At 40.4% G+C, this 24,193-nt stretch overlaps 1 protein-coding gene across 2 annotated transcripts in view; it reads left to right on the top strand.

Moving 5' to 3' along the window:
* The first annotated feature begins 5,688 nt into the window (after positions 1-5,688).
* rab28 (RAB28, member RAS oncogene family) overlaps positions 5,689-24,193 on the top strand; it is a 30,315-nt gene continuing 11,810 nt past the window's right edge. Inside the window, exons 1-4 of one of the 2 annotated variants that reach the window (XM_071457067.1) lie at positions 5,689-6,169; positions 12,530-12,626; positions 15,558-15,646; positions 17,731-17,860. In XM_071457067.1, the coding sequence (XP_071313168.1) occupies positions 6,095-6,169; positions 12,530-12,626; positions 15,558-15,646; positions 17,731-17,860 (391 nt within the window). In that variant the 5' untranslated portion in view covers positions 5,689-6,094. The remainder of the gene's footprint in view (positions 6,170-12,529; positions 12,627-15,557; positions 15,647-17,730; positions 17,861-24,193) is intronic. The other variant, XM_071457068.1, reaches the window with a different exon arrangement.

Below are 24,193 nucleotides of genomic sequence, written 5' to 3'. Positions count from 1 at the left end.
GACATAGAAGGAGGAAAAAAAAGGGGCAGGGTTTCATTTTGAGTTGTTTGCAGATGGCAAACAGTATCTTTATTTTTTTCTTCAAACTTTAAGCTTGTCTTTATAATTACAGGCCTAATACTGGGGATGAGGTATTGTACGGGAGGAGTATGAGCAGTTGTTCTGGCTCCAGTAGCAGCCTGAGTGTTAAGTCGGGGTCAGCAGGGAGCTGCCGCACATCAGCCATTCATCTCCGGGCTTATGAAACACCTACATCCCTTACAGACGCTTACACAATCTGTGTGATAGGCTCCTGTGCATCAGGAATAAAAAAAGGTGTGTAGTTGAGGCTCTTACTGACAGATCAGCGGGAAGAAGAGACCAAAAAAAATCTCGATTTTTGAGATTACAGATGATACAGATGACACTTTAATAAGATGACACATGGACACTGTAAGGCGCCAAACACCCCGAGTCACAGAAGTGTCATTTACCGGGACACAAATGGGAAAACGTCTGTATTTCAGAGCAGACAGCACATGCGTAATGACGCCGCGCTTTTACGCACGGTTTAGGAACCAACGCCGGGGTTTTGGTTGATCAGTGCCCCATCTTCTTTAACCCTTTATGGTACAAACAGTCACGGCGCCTCTGTGTCCTAAAATCTGATCTCCTTGATGCAGGTATAATCGCCACCGAGGCCATCTACAGCGGCAGTGGTGCTCCTCATTGGCTGCTCTGGAGCTTAAAGGACACAGGGGGATACCGAAGAGTGGACGGTCCCACATGGCTTCCTTTCATACCTGCATGTGAAGATATCTGATATAGAGGGACATATCGCGGCTGTTTTTCCTTTCAACCTGCGATCGTTGAAATGCAAACACCCCCATCGGTGTACATTAACCCCCTTCCAGTGTCCCCCGTTATTTTTCCTCATAGTTTACGTTTATTGCGTGGGAAACAGACTTATTGTAGATTTCCTAACTAGGATTCTGTACAGGGCTAGTAGGCCTATATGTCAACTGTGTTTCCCCCAGGAACAAATTAATGGGGATACCCAGGCTATTTTATTTGTAGTTTATCATATTAACTAAATTACGCACATACAAGGAGGTTTACGCACCAGAAAGCGAAACCATTTTCTCATATAATTCAAAAAAAGAGGAAAATCAATTCTTAATCTCTTGTTTTTTTTTTTAACCTCAGTAGAAAAGATGTAATTTGGGATTTAAAAAAAAAAAATCTATTGTGCCGAAAAAAAGAAAATCTTTTACTTTGACTTTACTCAACAAAAATCCAAACAAGCCATTTTGGTTATGATTTCTCTATTTGTTTTTTCTTCTTGGAAATATTATGATTTGCTTTTGTTTGGCCTAAATGGATCCTCACCACCTCAGTCCAGCCGCTTGCTCTTGGCTTCTGTACCGAGCTGTAATTAGTTTCATCTGCAGAGACTCTGCAGCTGTTGTTGTTTTTGTGACAGAAAATTGTTTTGTACAGATTCGACACATTGCACAGAGTCGACGTGAGCTGAAATGAAGTGAAGACTATTGAAGGATTGAAGGACTGAACATGAAGGAGCGCCGCTCACGGCCGAGCTCCTCTGTTATCACACAACGGGCTGAATTTGCGTCTTTTTTGTGGTGCACAGAAACCACAAAAAAGAACTGAATGGAGCTATAAAATGCCCTCCTTTAAATGTCACAATACTGTAGGAGTTAACGGTTTACCACCGAATTACACTGCAAAAACACATCCACTTAACAAATCGTTAAATCTCCTTTCCTCTAGGATGCACAGTTGGTTTTAACAGGCTCCAAATCAACTCCACTGCTGATATCTGAATCAGTCCCTTGGTAAAACTTTATTTATTTATTTATTTTTTTAGATAATCCGCCCACGAATCAAGTGAAACCGTAAACAAGTGACACGATCACTCCACGTTGGCGTTTTATTTGTGAACCTCGAATAAAGGTCATATTCTAACAATCAACAGCAGGCTCAAATACTTTCAGAAAAAAAAAAATCAGGTCGCCTTATCCAACAACAGAATATCTCAGATCCTATAACCCGACGTTTCCTCAGCCTGTTGTGTTTAATAAACCAACAAATCAAACACTGAAGTTTTATCCATCTGACGTGTGTCGTGTCTACTTTGCACAACTTACAAATATTTTCATGCAGAACAACACTGTGGCTACTGTTCAGTTTCCTGTTTATAATAATATATACGTTTGTAATATAGTAATATGTTAATATGTTAATATGTTATTCATCTACATAATAAGGACTTAAGGTCTGCAAACTGAAATAGGCCTTATAGGTCAACTGATCTCAGTTCAGCTGATGTTTTAATACTGTCTAAAACAGAAATTAAACTTGAAGCAATCACGGAAATCACAAATTACATTTTGATTATTCTTGTTTTTTATTTTTTCATTTTCTCAGTGTATGTGCACTTTCGTGGGGTACTCAGCACAGAGCAGCCTGCAGTTGTGTATCACCGGGTAAGTGAGTTCATTCATTTGTGTTTAAGCCTTTTGGGTCAATATCTCACTGGTTCCTTGCTGCTGAAGAGCTCAAATACACTTCACACTCTCCAGTCAGGCTGCAGGATGCGTTCACACTGACTTCACTGATCACAACTACACAACAAACCAGAGTGGAGCAGAATTTCTCCACGAATAAGATGTGTAGAGAAGTCTTTCTCCTTTCAGCCTTTCAAAAACAGTTAGGCTTCCGGTTGGGAAGCTGTCAATCACACCCTCATAAGCATTTTGCAGTAGCCATACCGACCTGACACTGGCTGACACCTGCTTCAAAGTGGCCCAGGTGCAAATTCCTCCTCATCCCCCATGTTGCAGCGACGTCCTCCCCCCGCAGTGAAAAGCAAGTGTGAAAGACGAGCGCCGTGATTCAGCCTCTGGTTTGTAAAACACCACAGGTCATTTTCTGCGGAAATATGACAACACAAATAACACGAAGACGCAAATTAGTGGCGAAGACCTCATACCAAACTTAATCCCACGACACTGTGGACTCGAAACGGGTCAGAAAACGAGACAAATATGACTTCTTCTTCTTCTTTTTTTTTGTGCACGGAGCAAGTAGATCCCGGTGGACATATTACATTGTGTTCATAAATCACCTCACACAGCTGAGGAAAAACAAATGGGTATAATAAGATATTTTTCTTGGAAATGCCTTTGTATCCAGTTCCACAGGTTGTAGATTTTAATGGTAAATTATTGTAAAAAAAATCCTGTGTCCTCTTTGACAGATTCATATTTTATAAGACTAACCTATTGACACAAAGCTTTATCTACTTTTATTTTATTTTTTTTATTTTTTCTTAACTGAATAGTTTAAGGTTTTATTTTTTTTGATGCAATGTATGTTTAGTCTTGTAAACTCCAAACTAAAAACTACCTAAAAACTTCTACATTATTGTGCCGGTGGTGATAAATTATGTTAATGAGCATTGAGGCTTGAACTAATTAGGGCTAATTTAAAAATACACTGGAGAGAAATGTACAAAATAATTATATTAAAATGGTCTATTTTGTCACTTTATCCGAGGCTGGAGTTAAATTAGCCAATAATAGTCACACTTCATTTGTTAAATACATCAGTGTGTCATCTAGAGCAATCACATTACACAGCTGGTAAGGTATTTTTCTAAACTGTGGCAGACTGAGAGACTGTTCAGTCCTGAACTAGTGGAAAAAAATGAAATGGGTCCATATATGAACAGGATGCCTCAGGAATAAAGTTAACAGTTGAATAGTTCTCTATAATAATTTTTTTTTTTTTTTTTTTTTTTTTACAGTGGTTTAATGGTGAGAAATAAAATTCTTGAAGGTGGCTGTAAGTGTTTGTTGGCTCTGTTCAGACTTTACAATCTATGCGTTCATTCAGGTGAACCAAAGTCATAGCCGTCGTAGTTGAGAGAGAATAGCCTTTACAGTTTGATGTACTCTATAGAGCTCATGTTCATGTGCATGCACGTATGTGAATGTATGTGGGTTAAAAGAAAGACAGTCCATAATATGACAACATCACTGCAATTGAAGCACAGTGCTGTTGGATGTATTTTATAAATATTTTATTATTGATATTGACAACTGTCAAAATGAGTTTCCAGATAATATCTTATATTTGATGGTGAACAAACATATATTATAATAATATTTAGTTTTAATAATATTATATAAAATAGATTTATGTTTACTAGTCTATTCATGGAAGAAATATATGAGCCTACTTAGTCAATGGGAATTTCAGACAATGCACACACATACTTTATATATATTGAGGTTCGAATTAAAGGATGTCCTGTGCGAGTGTGTGTGTGTGTGTGTGTGTGTGTGTGTGTGCATTCAAAGCTTTATTTAAGTTGAAGTTACCATGGACCATCATCCAAGGCTTGATAACAAAGCAGGCAAAGCGTGTGACCGTCCAGGGGCTCCAGATCTACGGGGGCCCCTAAAGCCCCATGTTTCCCCCATATAATTTATAATATAATCTGTATCATCACAAATTTGTTTGAAAATTGCACAACTGAAGAACGGATTCTAACTTTAACAGGTTCCCCATGCTCCATCTTCTATCCTTATATTGCAGAAAGACTTAAAACTACATCTGTATCAAGATGTAGTTTTGTAACCTTCATAGTTTTAATTTCTGTGTCAAGTAATTAACGCACAGAAAACCTCATCTCATAGGGAGACTTTAAAGCTGCAACCAACAATTACTTTCATCATCAATACATCTGACAGTTATTTTCTTTAATAAACAATTAATTATTCAGTGTATAAAATGTCATAAAATAGTGAAAAATGCCCATCATTATTTACTGAAGCTGAAGTTAACAAATTCATGTCAAAACTCCCAAATTGTTGAGTTTTCTGTTGTATAAAACAAGAAAAATAGCAATTGCTGTTGAATTCTTGGCATTTTTGGGGGAGTCTCGGTGGCTCACCTGGTAGAGCTTGGTCCTTACTGCAGCAGCTCAACCTGAGGCCATTTGCTGCATGTCATCCCCTCGCTCTCTCCCACCCCCAATAAAAGCAAAAAAAAAAAAAAAAGCATAATTTCTTATCGTTAATCAAAATTGATGCTTTTTAAAAAAATGTATTAGTTGAATAATTGATTTATCTGCTAATCATTTTTGCTCTAGAGTACTGGGTGGTTTCTGGGTGTCTGGGGACATAATCAAATTGTGATGCATAGTGTGTGTGGCCATGCAATTAGCAAAATGGATATTTCAAATATATCAAGAGTAAAACAACTCCTTCTGTTGAATGGCATTTCATGCAGAATATCATTTTATTGGGTTGTTGTTACTGCTGCATTAACAAGTAAGCAGCTTTGTGATGTCGCAGCTGGTTGACGTGGAGCTACTGTATAGCAATGCATCATATTTTATAAGCTGCTAACATGTTTTATGTGTAAACTCTAAACCTGCGAGTAACTATAGCTGTTAAGCAGTCAAAAGCACAAAGTGGAGCAGTAAGTATCACCTGAAGTAAACAGTGACTTTAAACTTTACTCTTAAAAGATGTATTACTTTCTTCGGATAATTCAGGGCTTGTTTTAAAAATGGATTTCAATTTTATTATTATTTTATTATATTATTATATTTATATTATTTATTTATTTTTTTAATATATATTTTTATGGACTCAAACTTTGACCCCCCCGTTACCATGGCAACTGTGGCGCGTCAGACACGGGACGCAACCACACCGGTGGTGACTGGGTTTCCGGTTCTGCTGTTTTACCCGTGAACGGCAGAACCGTTATCGTGGCGAAAAATGAAAACATTTGCAAACTGAAATGCAAAAACCGTGAACTCCGGCTCGTTTTCCCGGTAGCCACTGACCCTCGTTTTAACCAAAAGAAATAGGTGCGAGTTGCGGTGTCAGCCTGTGAGTGGATCACGCCGAGCGGAGCAGCAGCCCGTGTTTGTGGAGTCAAAATGGCGTCTGTTTGCCCACTCAACGTCCGTTTAATCCATCTGTGATTATCCTGATAGCTAGATTCAGCAACCGGTGGCTGGTTTTCTGGTGCTTCGGTTTTACACACTGATACAGCCGGGGCACATTTTAGCGTCATGTCGGACTCCGAGGAGGACAGCCAGGACAAGCAGCTTAAAATTGTAGTGATTGGAGACGGTGCTTGTGGGAAGGTGAGACCATCACACACTCCAACTTACACAAACACACCGACACCGAAGAAGAAAGGCTTTCAAATATGAATTCTCCACATAGAAGAATGGAGTGTGTTATTGTCTGGTTTGGTTAGTATCCTGTTCTTTACGGTGCTCGTCCTGAGGCTTGCGCCGTCTCCCCAGTCACCATGGCGACCGACGCTAATATAGCTAAGTCGGCTATGAGCTAACAACACAGCGAGGCAGCGGTGGAAGAAGTAGTCAGACCATTCACTGCTGTAGAGACAACAGCACGACTGTGTAAATATACGCCATTACAAGCTAAAGTCCTGCATTCAAAACCCCACTGCGTCAGAAGTGTTTTCAGTAAAAATGTGTTTGACGTATAAAAAGTAAAAGTAGTAGTAAAAGCAAGAGACGAGCCTTTCTCCAGATGTTAATGCACTGATGATATTTCTATTGCATTAACTTAAAAAGTTTGGGCACCTCACTCACTCTGCACTCAGTAACCCCCACCACCGCCCGAGTACATATCAAATGCTTTCTATTATTCATTTAAGAATTGAAAGTGCAAGCTTTTGTTGTTGTCATTTGTGCATATATACACTAAGTTGGCAGTTTATTAGGTATACCTAGCTACAACTAATGCAGTTTAGTACAGCAGTTCTGAAGGTTATTATGTTCAGCTTGTGCTGAAACTTTGTTGAAGACCTGCTGCATGATCATTTTGGAGGTTGTAGTTTGAGGTGCTGTTGACTTGTGTTACACCGTACAGACCTGTGTTTCTTTTATCTCGTGCACCTCATTTAATTCAATGATGGTAGGCTACATGACAAAAACACCTCTCTGTATAATGCAACACAATGCAAGACCAGCACAAACTGAATCTTCCAAACTTATCATACAGTTGAATCAGCACCTCATTAAAACGGTTTCAATAAAAACTCAGCATTATATCCTCCATGAAGATAGGATTTATTGTATGACTGCTGTATTAGACTGCATTAGTTTTAGCTTGGTGTACCTAGTCAACTGCCAACTTGAGTCTGTGACATACATACATAAGCATAAATGAAATATTGTTTCTGTTGTTTTGCTGTAGAGGATCAAATAGTCCAAATAGTCGCCCACTCTTCCTGCAAATCACTTTAAGTTCTGAGATATTTTTAGACTGTCTTGCACGCACAGCATGTTTAAGATCAACCTCCAGATTTTCAACAAAGTTCAAGTCCACTCCAGAAGCTTCAGCTTGCGTTTCTTGAAGTAGTTAAAAGTGGATTTTAAGGTATGCTTTGAATCATTGTGCTGTTGTAGTTTTTGTAGTTTTTTGACTGGGTTGACTGAATTTGCATCCGGAATTTGCTGATATTTAGTGGAATCAATTCTTCTTTATTTTTCAACTGAACATCTGCACTTCACTCATTCTGACTCAGCAATTTGCTCTTGTGTAAAACTACTCATTAGCATTGGTAACCTTATGGGATTAGTATGACGGTGGTAATGGCACTAGCGATAGGCAAGGTGAGGTTTTCTTTAAATTAATTACCATATTGTAAAAAAAGGAGTTAAAAAAAAAGGACAAAATGGTCAGATACTGATCGTTACAATCATTCTTAGTGTGCTAGTTATACCTTTTCTTTTGTAGGGCTTCCTGTTTTGTTGAGCTTACTGTAATGCAACACTTTGTAAGTTGTAACCTACTAGAGGAAGACACCCAGACTCAAGAAATGAGACTGTGAGGAAAAGTCCATATGATGGATGGAGGGTGACAAGATTTCACTTGGAAATTTGTGGCTCACTTGATGTCAGTTGAGGTTTACAGTGAGAGTCATGTAAGGTGTAAGATGCTAAAAGACTGCAGCAATATTTGTATTGTATTCCTTTTACTGCCTAACAGGATCTTTACTGCAGTTAAGTAGCCATTTACTTTGCATACGATTAATAAATGTAACAGTTTGTTAGCTGCTGATCTAGCAAATGTTAAGTAACTCACATTAACACAAATCACATCATACAAAAACATTGCAATGATTCACATAAAAGCTGACATTATGCTTGACCACAAGTCTGAACTGCCAGAAAGTCCTCTGAAACTGGTGAAATGTACATTTACTCTATATATTACATCATATAGTTTTCCCGAGGTTGCTCATTCACACTGTTCTTGGGTTGGTCGTGGCTACGGCATAGTCTAAATGAGAATGAGGGATTTTATCTCAGTCAGAGATACAGGTGGTTGATTGCTTGATAGGAGGGAGTACTGTATGAGAAAATATGGAAAAATCCCAAACCTAAATGCTAGATAACAGACAGAGGGATAAGATTAAGACTTCAGTAATCATTATTAATCACACATTGCATTGGCTGCACGGTAAAGCAAATGTAAATGTTAGGCTTTAATAGGAGACAAACTAATCATCATTCATTATCCACATTAAATGTACACATTTTCTTTTCAAAAGTAATTGTGTAGTGTAAACTGCAGGAAAAAGTTATGATCTTAAAAACTGCATTTTCTTACTTTCAAGTGAATCCTGTAAATCCAGTGGCCTGTTTTACAAAGTTGATGGACATTTGTAGTTTTGATTCTGTCTCAAAGATAGCATAATGGATTTAAATCTGGCACAAATCCGTTGTTCTAAACCTATTAAGTCTACCCAGCCGTTAATCCATGTTGCATGTGCTATTGAATGTAGTTGTAGGCTATGTGCCTGTGGTGCTGTGTTTTATAGCAGCTGAGCCCACAGGCTTACACTGTGAAGAAATTATATGTTGCTTTTACCTGCCATTCTAATTTTAGTTACCCATCAAAAGGTGCCTGGTTAAAGTATTGGTTTGGAGCCCATGTATGTGCAGGGCTAATGCTTATTATAACAGGTAGACATACTGATTTTCAATATCTTGCCCTAGCCTTGCCTCTATTAGCCGTTTAAACTCAGACTTCTGTGCCCAAATGACACAGACAATAAGTTACACATTTGAGGAAAACACATTACATCCACTTTAATTTTCCCTTTAAGAATAGCTTAAATAAAATACTTATTTTAATAGTTTTGAATAGTAATTTTTACAGTCCCTACATTTTTCCTATACTTCACGGCTGCTGCTGCTACTGCTCAGTGAGCCTGGGTTGAAACACTGCACTGTACAGTTTTACACAGAGTATGATAGTTGATGAAGGAAAGCTACAGTTTGCTTAGGCAGGCTCTTGCAGTTGGTGGTTTTGTTTTGTGTCAGTATCATCTTTTATCTTCTCCTGGCCAAGGATCTCTGTTTTGGCTACAGAGTGAGGCTACATTAAAGAAAATTATGTCTGGACAACCTTTGCAAGAGATGTTATTTTCTCATTTGATATAATAAAATAACACTGGTAAGAGAGTCTTGTGCGAAGACTTGGTTTATGAATGTCTGAACCATGTGCAAATATACCTTTTCTTATTGCATTGTGCTTGTCTTTGCAAAATCTACACAATGCCCTAGGGTGGTCTCATGGACTGCTGTTAGTCCCAGTTCCCTTTCAAAACCACTGGACTGAATCCTTCAGTATGTTCATTAAAGTAATTTAAAACATGTAGATTAAAAAGGTCTAACTCACATCCACAACAGTGGAATTTTTCCTAGTCACACCAAGCAATTATTTGCAGCAAAGCAAGGCGGTTGTCATGACAGTTCAGCCACGTTTCTTCTTCACTGCATTTCAAACCCCCAAGTGAATGAGAGTGAATGTAAGGGAGAGATGTCAAGTGCTTTTCAGCTACACATCCCCTTTCGTAACTAATCTCTTCTTCCTCTGGGAGAAAGAAAATGAATGTAGCAGTAATGGTGAGACCCAGTGAGAAAAATGAATGTTCTCATTCTGGAAAGTCGACATTTTCTTTTTGGGGCAGGGGGGTGTAGAGAACACACACAACTCAGTTCCCAGTAGATACGCTACATTAATAACCCTCCTCACACTGGTGCCAGGTGTCAGCTCGTCACTGTCTGAATGACTTACCTGCTTGTCTGTTTTGGGCAGAAAACAGGAGCCCTGCCCCCCATTTTGAGTAGGCACCAGTGACTGACATCTTGAATGCCGTTTCCCCCCTTATTAATGTCAATTTGCTCAGCAAATTGCAATGGGATCAGTTTTTCTTGGACAGCATTTTCAGTGGTATTTTTGCTTGTGGTTGGTTGTCCATTCAGAAATATAGGGAGATGTGGGAAGGCTTGTCCACCTGAGCGAGATGTTTTTAAAATATGGAGGCTCACATTTAGCCAGGCTCTTAAGGTGCTGGGTCTAACTTACACACAGGTCTATTTTTCAACCTGAGTTATAAGCCACTCAGTTTTTTTTTGAGTATTTGCTATTCTCTGAGCCATAGGATAAAAAAGAGCTTTAGGTACAGCACCCTGTACATTAATGGATACTGTATCCGGCAGTTTTCTTTGCAGTCAAACTCTTCATCAGAATGACAACAATATCTGTCTTGACTGTTGAAGGAGAATAAAGAGCCAGTTTTGATACCATGCTGCAAAAATGCACTGCCTCTCTCATATGAGTTGCATCACATGGACATGGTCAGCTTGCCATATTTTTTCCCTCTCTCTCAGTTTCTTGTTTCAATAGAACTTCCCCCATTTCCCGGCACTGGTATCATTGGTGACCCTGTGCTGTTCTCTGTTGGAGTGTCAGGATTACGCCAGCTTTTACATTCGCTGGTTAGTTCCAGTTGTACGATGGAAAAAAAGGTCTACGTTGAGGGAGGAGAGCCAAGCTACTGGAATGCCAAGACAAATGGCCGACTAGGCCAACGTGAGCATGTGGAATACATTTTTGCTGTCCGAGCTTGTTATTCCTGTGTTGTCAGTGATTGTTTGGGCTACTTAAATGGCCGATTTTCTCCTTGTTGCGTCAGTCACCTCTAGTAATTTTTCAGTCACTCTTGAGCCTGTGACATGCTCCGCAGGCTGTGATTAAAAAAGTCTGCAGGTTAGCAAACTTTTAAAGGAATTAGGTGCATAAAACTTTATTCTGCACCTCAAAGGACATGTTAGTCAAGAAAGGCAATTGCAAGGGTCAGGATTGCACATTCAGTGGTCTCAATTAAAAGATGACACTTAAAAATCCAACCTGGGATAAACATAGCTATTTTAAATTAAAGTTAGCATGACAAATCAGTAGCTTAAGAAAACCAAACACACTTGTTTACATGAACAAGATTTTGATCAACCGTCATAAGGGGTTTCTTAATTATATTACATTGTGTCTTCCCTTGAGTATTTTGAAAATTTTTTTTTTCTTATTTGAAAAATTAATGAGCTGAACCTTCTGAGCATGAATGAAGGTAGATAAGGGCACACGCTCAAGTGAATGCTTAGTGGACTGAAAGAAAGAATTTAGTTTTAAAGCCTCTAACCCTCGGTGATTGTCAAGTACCACATTAAAATGCATTTGCTGCCACATGAACACTTAGGGAATCCCATTGCTTCACTTCTCTGTTGTGTTTATGTAAGCACACTGCTCTAAAGATAGCTAATAGACATTCAGCACTTCATTTTTTTCCTATCCTCATCCATCAAAATGAATTAAACTTGGCATGTCAAGCCTGTGCTCTGAATTCCCATGGATTTCAGGAGAGCCCCTAACATGCTATTTTTTTCCTCCTCAAACACAACAGTGACAGTGATGGAGGTTTTATAATTTGTGGCAATTATTAGGTCTGCAGTCTGGAGACATGACACATACTCCGACACCTGTTTTTGTAATTCACGTTGACTTTCACTGTCACAACTGTGGCTGAGTAGTGAGACAGCAGAGGAGGCAGACAATTACCTCAGCGTACCTTCAAGTCCATCACAAAGTTTTTGAAGGTGCTTAAAATGGATTTGTTGTAATGAAATGAATGTCCTACAGACAGAGAAGACTTCAATGTTACATCCCCTAAGAATTATGGTCGTATGCTGTTTTGGAAAAGAATCACATAGAAGTGTTGTGACTTGATAAATTACACCCTTGTATTTTTTAGAAATATTAAAAATTGAAATGTTTTAAAAGGCTTAGTTTGGCACTTGGTCAGCATGAATGAAATCAAAGATTTTCTACCTCTGCTCGCCACTGAAATATCACTTTTTCAGGAAGTTCTTCAATTTACTGTATATTTTCTCTGGAAGTAATTTTGCAGCATCTTGCATTTTGCTCTGGGCCATGCCATGATTTTCATTTGTTTTTTGAGTTAAATGTGATATTGTTAATACTGTGCAAAGAATCAACGTTTCTTCTTTATCCTGAAAGCATTTTCTTTTCAAAACACTTTACATGACATTTTTAGTCCTGTTGATTGCTGAAGAGGTGTTCTGGCACTCATTCTCTGCGTCTCTCCCTTTGTATCTCTGTTTCAGACATCACTCGCCACCAGGTTTGCACAGGAGGCTTTTGGGAAGCAGTACAAACAAACCATCGGCCTGGATTTCTTTCTGAAGAGAATAAGCCTTCCAGGTGAGACACCTTCATAATCTTTAGGGAGTGTCCGCTTGTTCGAAGGCTCAGCATGGACACGCGTGTTGCACAAGCACGTAGCGGCAGACTGCAGACTTGTTAATTCAATAAGATACTGAGAATATGCATTTGGCAAGATTGCATTCAGACAGACTGGCTTGACTGTTAGTAGTTGTTTGTAATAGTGTAATTTCAACCTTAAGGTTTTGGATGTTTGTGTGTACTTAACATTATCGGTGTTAAGACCCAGAATATTCATTGAAAGTCTAACAAAGAGGTCTGTTGTTCCGCCATCACTTTTTGTCATATTTTTATTTCTCATATTTTCTCGTCCCACCATTTCCAGGCAAAGTTTAATCTTCAGGTTAAGTCAGGAGTTGAATGTGTCTTTTCTGGTAGCTCCTCATTGTGGAGTGTCTGCCACTTCTCAGGGTTATTCACTCTGAAAGCTCTTCTCTGCAGAGTAAACAGCACACTTTTTTTTTTTTTACTCCACAAGGCCAATGGACAGCTTATGTCCAAATGCGGGAACCTTGCTCATAATTCCGTGGGCACAGTACAGAGTAAATACATTAACATTTTATATCCATATCACTGATCCCCAAGTTCAACTGATCTTTGTCCTGTACCACATAAAACATTCGTGTTACTATTTGTTTATGTTGAACCCGCAGAAATAAAGCCACACTCTGTATCCCCCTCAGATCTGTAAAATAAATGTTTATTGACTAATACTATATTTAGACTCATTTTACTTCCTACCATGTGAAATGGGAATTTTCAGTATTTTAAATGGCATTTCTCAAAGTCTGCCAAGGTCTAAGCTCCAGAAATCTGCAAAGTGGCTCCATTCTTTCATTACTAATAAAACAACATTAAGCAAGGGCAAATTAAGTGCTAAAAGTAAAAGTTATGCTGATTTGTGAGTTGGCTGAAGGATTCTATTTTGATTTTGTGTCAGTTTCAGCTTATGAGACTTAGGAGAACTAAACCCCCAAAAATGTTGTGGTGGAGTCAGAATGAAAGAGCCAACTAAAAGCACAGGCTGGGCTCAACTCCTTAAAATGAACTTGAACAAATGCTGTTAATCGTTTGACTTCTTTTTCCAGTAAGTTTCTTTCCTGAAATAATCACTGATCTCTCAAGTGTGAAACTGTACGCTTTGTTTAAATGTAGTGCACATACGTCTGCATCACTGGAGCAGCAACAACACAAGGTCCAACACCGGAGTTGTTAAATGGCCCATTTTCTGGGGAATTGGGTGTTGATGAGCTGATGAAGAGGAGGGTGGCTCCGCGAGCTGGGTGGTCCCAAACTTCGTTAGGACCCCCACCCTGCCTTGCATTGGAGAGGTTGTGTGGCTCTCCAGGTCTCTATGGGGCCGTAAGGGTCTTTTGCAGCAGGGGGGAGAGTAGCCTATAGCCAGCGTTGGCCCCTCTCTCCATGAAGGCCCAGCTTGTCAAACTTAATGTACATTTTCCAACGCAGGGAGAGGTGAGGCAAGGCCGACTGGCACACAACAGTCTCCTCTGTGTGCGCTTTTTATAACAATACCTCTTCCAGATGTCACTGCCAAACCAACGAGGTACAGGCGGTGAAGGGAACTGACTAGAGGTGAAATTTACTTGATAAACTCTGTCAAACTCCAACTTTCGGAAGTTGCTGTGTCTGCGTCAACTTTCATGTCACACTAAGAAGACAAATATCCTCTCAACATGCTTCCTTTTTCTGACCTTATTATCAGTATTAAGGTTCATCTATTGAGCCACAAGTGTAGTGCAGTGAAGTTTCTACTTCTTGCAAAGTGTAAGCAGACAAACGTCAGTGCTGTTGAGTCAGCACGAATCTCTGAAACATAAATAAAGCCAGTGTCTGAGGATGGGTGGGGATGGCTCTTTAACCTTTATTCATTGCACTCCTCAGTGTAGCTTTACATTGACACTGTATAGTCTAGATCTAGTGACTGTGAACTTCAGTGTTTCCTTTCCTTGCTTTAAACAGGGGACTTATGAAGGGGTTGAGTCGTCCAGCCGTGTCCACAGTGCACGCTCTGCTCCCCATCGCCTCTCCAGCCTAGCGCAGGGCCCTCATCACACCAACATAAACTCCTCGCTGTCTGGTCCTCCCTCCTACTCTTTTTTTTTTTTTTAACCACCCCTTTCATTTTCCAGAGGAAGAAAATATTTATTTGGATTTGGTTTTTGTGCCCGTCTTTCTCTCTCCTCTTCTCATTCACTCCTTCATTCTCTTTCCACAGGCGTAAGGACAAGGGCCTTCTTTTCCTCTTATTTTGTGTTTAATTATTGCTATTTTCCTTAACAGCACATAATTCTCCTCACTTTCCTAACTTGGCAGTAAATGGCACAATGCAAACAGCTCTTCACAGGCTAATAAGAAGTCATTTTTAACTGCCAGAGTATTGAGAATGTTTAAATTAGAGGGTAAGCGTACCTATTCATCCCCCTCAATCTCTAGGTTGGATATTCTTGGATGTGAGGTGTGGGTGACCTGCCAGGCAAGAGTGCCTAGCATGAAAGATTAGTCACTGATTTATTGTTTCCATTATGTATATCAACAACATGGACTTTTATTGTAGAAATCACTCACCAAAATAGAGGGTTCAGCCACAGAGGACGAGTTATTTCCTCAGGATTATAGGCTTTGTTAAAACAAACAAGTTAATGATTAAATAGGACAAAAGCATCGAGAATGGAAAACCGCAAATTGCGGTATTATCACTTTTTTTGCTTATTTTAAATTTGTTTTAAATTTAATTGGTTAGCAGACAAAAGCATTTTAATAAAACAAAGCAGAACGCTGAAAAATCTGTGCACCCTTTATAGAGCTGATATGTACGGTATGTATATTTAATCATTTAAAATGTCAGTCCTTTTTGATATTTAAGATATTTCTCTCTTTTCTCTACTGTAGGCAACATGAACGTGACCCTGCAGGTGTGGGACATTGGAGGCCAAACGTTAGGAGGGAAAATGCTGGATAAATATGTTTATGGAGCTCATGTAAGTTAACACAAATTCACATGTAATTCTCTGTTGCCACTTTTTCTTCTGCCTAAAACAACATATAGCATCTCCTTTTTCTTTTATTCATCTAACATTGAGCAAAAGACACATGTCTTTCACTACACCAGGGAAGGAAAGGAAATTTGTAAATGTACAAACCAACTGTTACAGATGCTTGTCACTATGGTGAAAAAGCCACAGGACTGTGGTTAGACTTATTACAGCTCTGGCAGCTTCATTCAGAGCCTGCCACTCCTTACCTATGGAGCCAAATCATAATAAACTGTCATTTGGATTGACAGCGGGCGTAGCAGGTCAATGGAGCTTTAAACAAATCAGGACACTCCTTCTATTTACATACTTGTTACAGTTTGATGTTCAGATTGACCAAATGTTAATAAAAAAATGATTAATGATGGTACTGCACACTCAAGGTCAATAGTGTGATCAATAGAAATATTCAAAAACTACAATCTTAAACATGTACCCTGTTATTGCTCCTAATTTGTAAATGTACCCAACTTTAATTAAACTTTAAAGAATCTGTAATGTTGAATGTTTGATAGCTCTCAGCTCATACATGAAAAATCAGAAAATAGGTTACTAAATGACTATTTACTCACACCTCTCATTTAATGCTTGTCCTTTGGGAAGGACAGCTGAGTTTTGTGCAAACGCTATAATTTTTGCCTGTGCATACTAGTTTGTAAATGTGCCAACAACATCAGCGCCCACAGGTAGCTGTGTTACTATAGACAAGTGCTATCTGTCACCTCCAGAATGCCTCTTGTTTAAAGAGGCCTACTTAAAGACTGTGGTTTGTCTAATCCATGACCCATACTTGCAGCCCGAGGCAGGCAGGAGAATTGTCACCATGTAGCAGCTACATGCAAGTGCACTTTTGTCATGTTTGTCTACAGGAGCTAGACAGACATTAGTTGGAAGTTATTCTCCATTCCATGAATCTACTTGAAAAGCCTAGTAAAATAGTGAAAGTGACACATTTAGTGGTGCTCTCTGTTCCCAGCTCTAAACTGTGCCCTGGTAGTGTGTATATTATCCATGTCGGCAGCATTTCCTCTACTGTCTCTCTTCTTCACAAGCAAAATGTCGTACATCAATGCCACATTACGGCACTTTGCTTAGGGAGTGTCTCGTCAGCGCTGTATGGAACTTTCACACCTATTGTTCACCACTGTGCGTCCTGTAATCAATCATGGCTGTTTCGGAGACACTCACAGTAATTGTCAGAGGCGTAAGCTGTCGTCACCGACCTTGCGTGTTGTGACAGTGCGTGTCTGCCGAACAAAAAGCAACAGACACCCCTTCAGTCGTGTTGCATCATGCAGTAAAAGTAGAGACATTTACCTTGGCTCGCACTCATTTCCAGCCCTTTAGAAATAGCAGAAGTTTGAAGAAGTGATAGCAGATAGCTGAGCTATGAGATGATTTGTCTTGAATCATGCCAACAGCTCTTGTATCTGTGTTTACACTTTGATTAATTTACGTGTTCATGTAAACAGCTTCTTCTGGTCTGAGTGTTTGCTCAAACATGGCTCTGGTTGTTGCATGACTGTTTCTGCAGTGCATACAGTGTTGAGGATTACTTAGGGAGGAGGAAAATGTCTCTAGGCAGGCAACCTTCATTCATTAGCTCAGACAGTAGATAACCAAACCTGACCTCTATTCTGCACTGAATCTGGAGTGTGCTTATGAAACTGGGAATTGTTTACGTGCAAACCACTACATTCATTCTGAAACAGATCCATGTGAATTCACAGCCTTACCTAGATCTTAATAGTGCTAAACCTAACTCAGATTATGTGTGAGTAAGTGAGTGTGTCCCCTTCTATGCGAGTCTGTCCCCTACTCTAAAAAGAGGAGCAGTGCCACCTACTGTTCCCATGCTCACTCAGTATTACTCAGTATATTAATGTGAATGAATATAAGGGGAGTGAATATTAAATTAAGTAGTGTACACACATCTATAATTTAGCAGTGGATGATTGTCAGTGTGAGATGCTCAAATGAGAATATGAAAACATTGTTCAGTATTGTTCCTCTGCCTTTTTCCAACGCAGGGTGTTCTCCTGGTGTATGACATTACCAACTACCAGAGCTTTGAGAATCTGGAGGATTGGTTCAGCATGGTGAAGAAGGCCAACGAGGAATCTGATATTCAGCCTGTTGTCTCCTTGATTGGTAACAAAAGTGAGTATTACACATACATAAATACGAAGACACACATAAATTCCTTGTTTTTCAGCAGGGAAGGAGCAGTGAAGTACTTTTAAAAAAAATGAAGATGTAGTCTACCAAGTTTAGAAAGCGCTTTTATTTTCATTTTTACTGAGTAGCAGCAAATGAAGAGAGTTTTTCTCTATTCATTTCACCTTGACACATTTTTCATTTTGCGTGTCTGTGTTTGTGTGTGGAGGAGTGAGTGCTTGATGGTAGCAGACGTGTTTGTTAGAGCACCAGATAACTGATCTGTGTGATAAGCCAGTTGATAAGAGAGTGAGGTTTTGGAGCGATGGGAGAGCTGATGTTTGTGAACTTTTGGGAGTGACGGACGATGATTTAAGATCCCCGGGCCAATGGACCTAGGGCACCGCTTATCTGTGCCCCCCTCCCTCCCAGCTAGTACCCGTCTGCCCCCCCCACCAGTCCGAGCCTGCGGTCCTGTCCAGAGTCGTTGGTTAAGGAGAGGAGCTCGACGTTAACCAGACGGCTCTCCTCCTATCAGCCTGCACCCATCCACCCATCTCCAAAATAAAGAGTAATAATGATGACTCTTTTTAAACATCCCCTTGACAGATGTGGAGTCATGGCTGCCGCCGTGTTATTGTAAAGTGAGGCGTCAGAGTGTGTGTGTGTGTAATGGTGACTGTCCACCTTCCTGGGCGATGATGAACGGTCAACAGACTGGTGCCTGCACACAGGAAGCTCTCGCTAATGTTACTCAACAGGGACCATAGGTCACGATTTAATTCGCCTGTCTAGAGCAGATTCTCCTGTCTTCGCATCCGTTGCATCTCCTAATGCCCCGGCTTTAACGGTGGGCGCCTCTGTATTTAGGCTAGGTTTTGGGTGCGTGGATGAGTGTGTGTACTGTAATATTTAAGTAGTGTACATCCCGCTGTCAGAGTCCTCACCCCCACACTCACACAGTCTCTCTCCCCCTAATGGCTCTATTGCTGAGAATGGCCCATGTGTGTTTTTTCTGTTCCTCTAGGCTGAAAAAAAAGAAAACAAAATCCCACACAGATTGCCCCACTAGGAGCAATCAATTACCTTGTGAGACATTATGATTCCCAGGGCCCTCCCATTGACTCCTTTTTTTCAGGAAGATTGAAGAAAGTTAGTCTAGCTACCTAGTTGGAGATGTCCACACCTAAATTTTTGTTTTACTTTTTCTTCTCCACACCCTGAGTTTTTTTTTTTTTTTTTGCTGAAGAGTTTTATCCTTTTTAAGCATCATAGAATTTTTGTTTTTTCTCCAACTTGAATACTTGGTACACATTAAAATTAAGTGGCACATATGAATATGCAGCATTCTTTAGGGAGCAAAGTTCTTTTAAATGGTTCCCATGATGTTGGCCTGAGCGAGGCAACATGTTTGTGACAACCGAAATAGAAGTACAGACATAACAAGGAGCTTATAAAAACACTACAGATTTATGTGCCTTTGAGGGCTTGTCTTAGGGGAGATTGTGGTGTTTCACCACTCAAAATGTTTGGTGTTTCCTCTTAGATAATCTTAAGGTGAACACTGGCTATAGATGTCATGTGCATTTAGTTGCTGGTTGGAGCACACAGAGTTGTACGTACACAGCTGAAAAGTTTTTATCAGATACATTATTATAAAATGTTAAGTTTTCTTTTTAATATAGAGTCAACATGTAGACCACAATAAAATGCAACCCTGTTATTAACAGTACACATGCTGCTACGTGGATTGAGTTTATATTTCCTGAATTACCTCATGCTTGCCTTCTAGATTAATTTGAACACAGTCTTCTTGACACAGTCTACTTGTAATTGAGCCTATGGACTAGACTGGTTCATTAATGATGCTGTCCCCTCCTCTCCTTGCTCTGCCCTGACTGCCCTCCTGTGCCATGTCACTGCAGGGGAACAACCTTTCCTTTCTTTGGCTTAGCATGGCCGGCTGGGGTTAAGTGTGCTTGTTAAGCACCAGTATGCTGCACCCCCATGCCCTCTACATGCTGCCCAGAGCCTTGTGTTAAATAATGGCACCACTTGTAACAATTCAGAGAGGAAGCCAATGAAATGTTTTATTGAGGGCACACATATGTGCGCACAATTATTTATGCAACGGCATGCACACACAGACACTCACAGCTGTGCACAGAAACATGCACTTAGGTAAAGTGACACACTTGTGGAGTTTCTGGGAACACATGGGTAATGGAAGAATGCTAAGCTCTTGGTCTGTTTAAACATACTATAACTGTTTATTATAGTGCAGCCCAGTGTAACACCGTATGGTACACAGGAACCTCTCAAGAGAGATGTTGGCTTGTTGCGCAGTCATCTTCTCCTCTCCCTCTTCTCTCTAGTGTTTCATTTTTAGTAGACTAATAAGTGATGTGTGTTTTGAAAGGCATCCAAACGATAAATTCTTTTGCTCTTTACTGAACAGCAGCTGCATGTGGCTTGTTAGTGACTGTTCGCCGTAGATCAGAGGTAGTCTTAAGACACTCATATAAAAAATATGGCATGCTGTTAGCAGTCCTAATCCATGTTTTGAATTTTGTGTGTTGTAGCATTAGCATATTATGATTGAATGGGACATCACCATTTTAAAATGACTTGCATTGCTGTTCGAAATTAGTGCACATATTTCTTTGTAGACATTAAGCCTGTGTCGTTTATCAAACCAATTTGTTTTTATTAAGTGGGGATCGCAGGACCCCTGCTTGCTCCCCACCCATCACCCTTCCCATTTCTAGTGCTCTCTCCCTCAGGAACTCCAGAGCATCCATCATAGGCTTGTACAGCCCTTATTTGGGTGACTTAAATGGGTTCAGTTCTCTTAACCCCTCCTCATCACTCATGGCTTTTTAGAGGTTCTAACACCGTTCACTGCCGATCCACTCAGGCCTGCCATGGGAAACATTTCCTTCTCCAGAGAGATAAGGTCCCCACATCAAGACATTTTGTAAACTTAATTATGTCTTACCTGACTTGCTCTTCTGCACTGTTTTGTCCCCTTTCTTTCTTCTCCAAGTCCCTATCTTGCACCATCTCTCAAACATACTTGCACATTCATTTTCATCCCTGTGCAAACACTAACTCTTTCAATCACACACTTAAACCTACTCTTAGGTCTTATCTCTCACATGTGTAGACTAACACTTTTGCTGTAGCTGCCTTTACTTACAGTAATGTCTTTTCATTGGCTCAGTGTCCCTGTTGTGTTAAACAACATGCGTGTGTTTGCTTTCTGCACGCTACAGCAGATCTCATCGCATACCGTTACCCGTCGCACTTCTCTCTCCCCAGTTTTCCATCCATCCATGTGAAAGCTAAAGCGAAACATGGATCTCCCCTAACTCTTGATTCTTGTGAAGCATGTCCTTACCACCAACATTGTTGGTCTTGAGTTGTTTGCCCTCTTGGCAAGACCTCGGGTGCAGTTGAAGCCTTCCCCCCCTCCCCAGCTCTCTCAACCCCGTCACCTCCCTGCCCCTGTAAAGCTGCCACAGTTCCTGTCTGTTCAGTGTAGGCCTGCACATTTCTTAATAGAGAGATGCTCAGAAGTCCAGGAGCGCAGAGGAGCTCAATGTGCTTCTGTTTTTGGTTTAGCTCAAAAATGTTTTTCCTGGCTCAACCCACTCCTACTTAGGTCCTCTTACAACAAACTAAAAGGTCCTAATTGCCCCCAAGGGAAAGGTTTAGCCACAATAGACATGTGGTGGGACAAAAGCCCAGTACTCTTACCCCAGCACCCTCACCCCTCCCCAGATAGAAGAGATGAACACGTCAGCAGTGTCTGTGTTGCACTGTGGGTAGCGCAACCACAGGTTCGACACTGTTAAACATTATATATACAGTATATAGACCCAGTAAGGCATGGGGTATGGTTGGGTAAAGATCTGGAATGTTTACAGTTTACAGCAAATCCACCATTTCCTGTTTCTCTTCACATTTTATTTAAGGTAAAGGGTCAGCCTAGACGTGTGTATCAAATTGTCTCAGTGACCGCAGTGACTGTAGCCTGCTGTCTTTCTGTAAGTCTGGAAAAGATGGGAAATAGAGATTCATGTTACAACAAGGATACAGAGGGATGACAGAAGAATTACAGCTGTGTTGCACTGTGGCTGATAAGTCAGTGTAAAATCACAGCTGCAGATGCTGAGACTTGTGTCCAGCAGTGATTAAGAAATACTTTCAAGGGTTTATTTAAGCCTGCTCAGGTGGCTGATAGGTGGTCTTTACCACACAGAGCAATGCAACGAGCGCCAAGCTGGTGCTCCTTGCTAAATTAACAAAATGCTAAGATGTAATTGTAACAACCGTTTGACCCAGCTCTGGTCCCTGCACTCATCTCTCTTGACTCTCATGCCTGTCGAAACATGGAAAGTCCTCATTCATTTTAGTCATCCATAAAGCAAATATTGTTGCACATGCAGTAGATGATCAGTCTTCGAATACCTTCTTGTGTGGTAAGTCATGGGCCATTTGAGTTGCACAGCACAGCTTAGCCACCTGACCTGAATGCAGCCTGGAACCCTCATCATGCTCAGGCTGTACTTTATTTCTCTGCTGCTCCACAACATTGATATGGAGGAATTCCTGGAAGGGGCCTCGCTGACACAGGGTTGGGTAAATAACCGATTGATCTGGATCCACAGGCATGTGTTATAAATGTATGTGAAATATCAACATAGTACCTCTTTTTTTGCTAAATCTACTTTTTTGTGGTGTGAAATATTACGTCACTGCCTTTGCACCCTGCTCCTGCTTCAGGTTTTTAACTTGGTTGATGTTTGCTCAGGCAGTCTCGAGCAGAACACTCTTTCCATGTTACAGTTCACTGCTCTGGCTGCTGTTGAATATGTAGGCCAGTTCAACCCATCATTGCTCAGAGGACGACTTTATAATTATAAGTAGACTTATCGTGATGCGATGCATACAATTACGAATGCTCCCCTGTGCTCCGTATAATTATTATAGCTCATAGTTACGCTGCCGTCTCACAGAGGCATGTATTACTGCTTTCCCATAAAAGTCCACTTAGTTTAACAGCGACAGGAGAGCTAGGAGGACATGGCCAGTGAAACCCCGGGCAGCGTCCTGTGCGGTCGGCTCAGAACTGGGTCTTTTGTTCACTTTTCACGAGTCCAGGGAGCCCGTTAACCCAGCCTGCAAGGCCCTCGGCCCCATGTTTTACTGTAGCAGTGACAGCCCAGCACTCCAGCTCTCTCTCTGCCTGTAGAGCTACTGCTGGACACTGTCTGTTTTACATTTCTTGACCAGGGAGGAAGACCACATTGTTTTACTAGCCGCTGTGGAGTATCTGATTATGTTTTAAAGTGTGAATGCACGCGTGTGTATTTGCACGAGTGCGTGTCTGCACATCGTTTCTTGAAGAACGATCAAATGACAAGATGAGCTGTGATCAATGAGCTGTCGACAGAACACTTCTGCCCTAGTGGAAAGCGAGTCCCCTGATGGTCCCAGCCCATTTCAGGCCACCGGGGCAGGGGCGCCGCAGCACAAAGAGTGCTCTGTCTCTGTCAGGATCCCCCCGAGGACTCCTGCACGGGCCCTGCTCACCTCGACAACACCCGGCTACTAACAGCACTTCATCTGTCTGTACTCACTCAGAAAAAGTCACGATAATATTAATAACTTACATTCAAACTTTAATATCCTGATTATTAATTCTATTTATTCCACCACATGTTTAGGTGAAGTTATACAACGTCTACAGTCGGTAATAGCGGTATACAACTGGCTACTGATTGCTGCAGTATTGTGCAACTCCAATGATGCTGGAATTATGTTCTTCTAAAGCCAAAGGTAATATTAAAATAATTTTAAGTTTCAGGTTTTTTTCCATTAAATATAGATGTTCCAGTCCCTCAAAAAATAAACGTTCCCTACTGTAAACAATATCTACACTGTTAAGGCGTAATGAAATGTGCAAGAGTGCCGTTTGCATAGTTACTTGACTTCTGAATGAATACATAGTGTCTAAAGAGGAAAGAAAACATAACTTTTTCTGTAGCACTTCTGAATGATACTGTATTCCTGAAAAAAAGAAATTAAACTGGGAGGAAGCCAGTACCTATTTGAGGGGGGAAAGTAGTTATTGTTTTCATTTTCATTATGCTGTCCATATTTTAATACGGGTAGAGGCTTATCACACATTTCATATTTCAAAACCCTCAGTGTTTATGAGCTCACTCAAGGTCATGTAAACCAGTTGGACACAGTCATTTAAATGCTTCACATAAATTCCACTGGTCATTTTGTTTTATTAGCCACTTGTGCTATGAAAGTTAAATCAAT

The sequence above is a fragment of the Trachinotus anak genome, unplaced genomic scaffold (genome assembly GCF_046630095.1).
Source record: "Trachinotus anak isolate AG129_WGS33_773 ecotype Australia unplaced genomic scaffold, CSIRO_AGI_Tana_v1 ptg000021l, whole genome shotgun sequence".
NCBI classification, from domain to species: Eukaryota; Metazoa; Chordata; class Actinopteri; order Carangiformes; family Carangidae; genus Trachinotus; species Trachinotus anak.
The sequence above is the reverse complement of the archived record's forward strand: the minus strand, read 5'-3'. Positions and strand labels throughout refer to the sequence as shown.